General features: G+C 39.3%; 1 protein-coding gene across 1 annotated transcript; it reads right to left on the minus strand.

The window, feature by feature from the left end:
- Nucleotides 1-322: 322 nt before the first annotated feature.
- On the minus strand, nt 323-3,701 carry LOC143846327 (alcohol acyltransferase 9-like). Its single transcript, XM_077354755.1, has 2 exons — nt 3,210-3,701; nt 323-1,813 (listed from the first exon to the last, which is right to left on the minus strand). The coding sequence occupies exons 1-2, from the start codon at nt 3,636-3,638 to the stop codon at nt 926-928; spliced, it is 1,317 nt and encodes a 438-aa protein (XP_077210870.1). The 5' UTR covers nt 3,639-3,701; the 3' UTR covers nt 323-925.
- Nucleotides 3,702-4,086: the final 385 nt, after the last annotated feature.

The raw sequence follows: 4,086 nt of genomic DNA on the forward strand, positions 1-4,086 counted from the left end.
AGAGAGAGAGAGAGAGAGAGAGAGAGAGAGAGAGAGAGAGAGAGAGAGAGAGAGAGTTTAATTTGTTGGAGTTTAAGGATTTTTGTGAAAGCAGTTTGAAACAAAAGAGACCAAGTATTTAATTTGTGTAGGGGTGCTTTTTCACGGGTTGTATGTATGTCATGTTTTTAATTTTCTATTTGCTGGTTAGAAATTGAGATTTGAGAATAAGATCGACAGTCCAGGTCAACCAAAGGTGGGGCCCACCTTCTTGCTCTCCCATTAACAGTCACATTAAAATAAAAAACAAATAGGAAAAGAAAAGGTTCACTAATACACTCTGTTAATATAATCCACTAATCTCATTTACTTCTCTAATCACAACCTTTAAATTCATCCTAATGATTAGCTAAAAAACGAGACTACCATCGTATAAAAAAGAAGTGAGACTCACCCTCCCTACACGCATCTCTCCATATTTAACAATATAACAAAGATCCATCACAAAGATCCATCAGTGAATCCCAATAATCAATTCAAAAACTCTCTGTGGAATTGAAAGTATCAACATCCTAATTTGTCTGTACTAATCTTTACCCCAGATTTTGTATGGTGTAAGCCCCTATAGTCCAGTATTTTTCAAAAAGTACTATACGGCTTACACCGTACAATGATCCAAACTGCCCATTTGACTTGCCACAACATAAATAGGTTGTGCCCTAAAAATCATTTCTATAAGATGGTCCAACCCTCCAATCTATAGAGGTTTCTATAATATGCAGCTCCTCTATAGGTCGAGGACTAGGATCATCCTATGTAAGTGATTTTATGGCACAACCTATTTACAAAATGGGCGGCTTGGATCATCCTATGGTGTAAACCGTAAAATACTTTTGAAAATATTTGCACCATATAATTAAAATCTCATCCCTTGACCCCATTCAAATCAAACTCCTTCATGTTCTTCTCTCTCTGGAAACTCCTTCATATAGACCTCGAACTTATCAGCAATGCTCTCCGGCACAGACATCAGAACATTAATACCTTCAAAATCACCGATCACAGGCAAAAAGAGGCAGTAAATTTCACTAGCCAAAGGACCCATATGTAGAGGTCTCCCTTCACCAAAATCTAAGTCTTCTAATCCTAACTTAGACCATTGAGAGATCACCAATGTTGCCAAAAGATCGGGTTTGACTCGCCTCTCCTCCAAAAGATCGACCATTGATCTCACATAATCGTCAGTTACAGACTCTTTAGCTTCTTGCACTAGCTTCACCCCATGGCGCATGTTAGAGGTGATAAGTTCCTTAACCGTGGTCTCGGCGCAGCCGAGAACAAACCCGTTCCCATAGTACCCCTGTGGAAGTTCCGGTTTTAGCCTTTTTCGAACGTTGACCGAGAAGAGGAGTTTGATTTTGAGGGAGGGCGGTGGGGCCAGGGATCTGATCCACGTGCGCCACACGTGCGAAGCTAGGGCTTCGAAGCAGGTACATTTTAGCGAGGGGATGCAGAGCTTCTTGAGGTGTAGGATTTGAGATGGGGTGAAAATTAAGGATATGGGGACCAGGGTTTGTTGAGTGGGGTCAAGGAGGGTGGGCCCGTTGTGTGAGGTGGTAGAGTTGGTAAATTCGGGGTGAGGGAAGGTTATTTTGGGAGGGGTGCGAGGGCATAACACGTGGCGGGAGTGGAAGGGGGTGACGAGGACATCGGCGTTGGGTTTGTTGGTGAGGTGGGCCCACGCGTGGAGGAATTGCGAGGTGCCGATTCCATCGGCGAGACAGTGATTAATCGCCGTGCATAAAATCATCCCTCCGCAACGGAGGTTCGTTACCTGAAGGGCAAAAACGGAAGAGTAAATGTTAGGACCTAAGTCCAAGACATCTGAAGGGTAGTTTCGTCATTTCGCGAAAAATTAGAGGGAAATTATATCAGCACAGCATGTTTTAATTTTAATGGGCCATTGAGAGCTTTTTAAGTGCTGTAACAGCCTTCGATAGCTCTTTTAAAAAAGACAAGAAGAGTTAGTGCAATAATCAAAACTTGGTTGTGCTGATATCATTTCCTGACATAAATTGGCGAATGAGGTACAAGCGTACAACTACGAGCGGACTATAAATTTTGGTGTACTTCGTCATCTGCTGAGTACTAAACCAACCGTTTTTTATAAATGCACGCTATTTTGTTTTGGGTGTCTCTATCAAAATAAGGGGGATATAACTATCGGTTTTGCAACAAAAATTCAAACCCGGGATTTAGACAGCCGAGATTCTGAAACAAAATGAAAAGGCTAAAAAGAAAATCGAAATTATAAAATTGTAGGAAAAAGGAAAGTAAGGAAGGATAAGAGAAGAGAATTTCGGAAAATACAAAGGTTTCCTATTTATCTTTCTGGTCATTTTCTTGAAAAAAACATGGAAAGTCTATGTAGGGTCTATCTCCAAACAAAATCGAGAAAAAACAGTAAAAAACAAGAAAATATGTCTATATCAGAAGCCCCCTCGATCAAAACATAGAAAACAGAAAAGGAAAATTAATTATCATTCGCTTCCACAGAAATTAAATTTAAGAAATGAAGAAAACAAAATAATTAGTATATTTTCAAGGAAAATAATTAGAAAAGACTAAAATCATGCATGAAAACACAGCAATGCTACTGATATTGCCACTACCCTTTTATAATAATGAAAAAAATTCAGCTTGTATTTTCTTCTTTGATTGGTTACTGAGAGCTTTTTGGGAACTGTAATAACATTTGAAAGCTGTTTAAATAATTAAACACTATGAGTTAGTGCAACTATCAAAACATGGTAGTGCTAACATCTCTAAAAAATAGATCCCAAAAACAGAACATGGAAAGCAGAAAGAATAGACTTCCATTTGAACACTAACAACTGAAAAGATCAGCAGAACTTTCAAGCTTCCTGAAAGATCTCAAAGCCCATTTCAGCTTCCGAGAAGCAATAAATATCGGGTATTGATATTGGCACTGCCATGTTTTGATAATTGCACTAACTCACCATGTCTTCTATTACTTAACCAGCTGTTAAAGGCTATTACTTCTCAAAAAGGTCACAAATGCCAATTAGAAAAGAAAAGACAAGGTGAGTTAATGTAATTATCAAAGCATGGCTGTGCCAATATCAGTAGCCCAAAAATGACAAAAAACTTACCCAGATGAACAAAAAAAGATAATGACAAAAAAACAAAAAAAAAAAAAAAAAACCCACCTGAATTACAAGAGGAGGAATATCCAAGAAGCTCTGAGAGTCCACTCTATATAAGAACTTTCTCCAAGACCTGTTAGGCTTTGTAGAAACCTTTAGAAATTCCTCAACAGTTAAGTCCATGAAACCCTCAGCAAAAACAGCACCCTCTCCATTACAATCAACTTCAAGCTTCTCATTATCCTCTGAACTGATTCTAAGCCTCCCTGCCAATGGGTAGTAATCAACAAGAACTCTAGAGAGGGCGGATTTTAGGCTCTCTAAACTAACAGATTTCTTGTAGAGATAGAGGTATTTGATAGAAAATCTGAGGAACTTCTGATCATCAAGGTTAGAAAGATAGAGTGTGTGCTTTGTTGTAGGACACTTTGGAGAAATAAGGGCTGGTTGTTTTGGGTAGAAACAAGATGGGATTTCTGAGGATTGCAACATGGTTTTCGCTCTAAAGTCTAAACAGAAGAAGAGATGGGATGGGAAGAAATAGCGCAGGTAGAAGATATAAAGAGAAGGAATTTTGGAGTTACTGTATTTATATCAAATAGGGCAAATCATACCTAGATTTAGGTACGATTAGATTCTCTTTTATATCTTTCTTCATTGCAAATGTCCATGGAGAGAGAGAGAGAGAGTGAGTGTTACGCCCGACTGCCAGTGTGTAAATAAACTTCCAGTATGTAAATATTGTCCGGGGGTCTTCTATCCTCCCCGGTTTTTGTTTTCTAGTAGCACTAACCATGTCCAACGCATTATGTGAGGCCCGCCTTTGGAGAAGCTATGGGTCTTCTACCATCCCTGATTTTGTTTTCTGCCTGACCTACTCTGTGGGGCCCACCTTCGGAGATGCTAAAATCTCTTCTCATCCTCGCAGGCATAACATACT

Source organism: Tasmannia lanceolata, unplaced genomic scaffold (assembly GCF_043159265.1).
Source record: "Tasmannia lanceolata isolate RefF3 unplaced genomic scaffold, GAP_Taslan_0.1 ptg000015l, whole genome shotgun sequence".
Classification (NCBI taxonomy): Eukaryota; Viridiplantae; Streptophyta; class Magnoliopsida; order Canellales; family Winteraceae; genus Tasmannia; species Tasmannia lanceolata.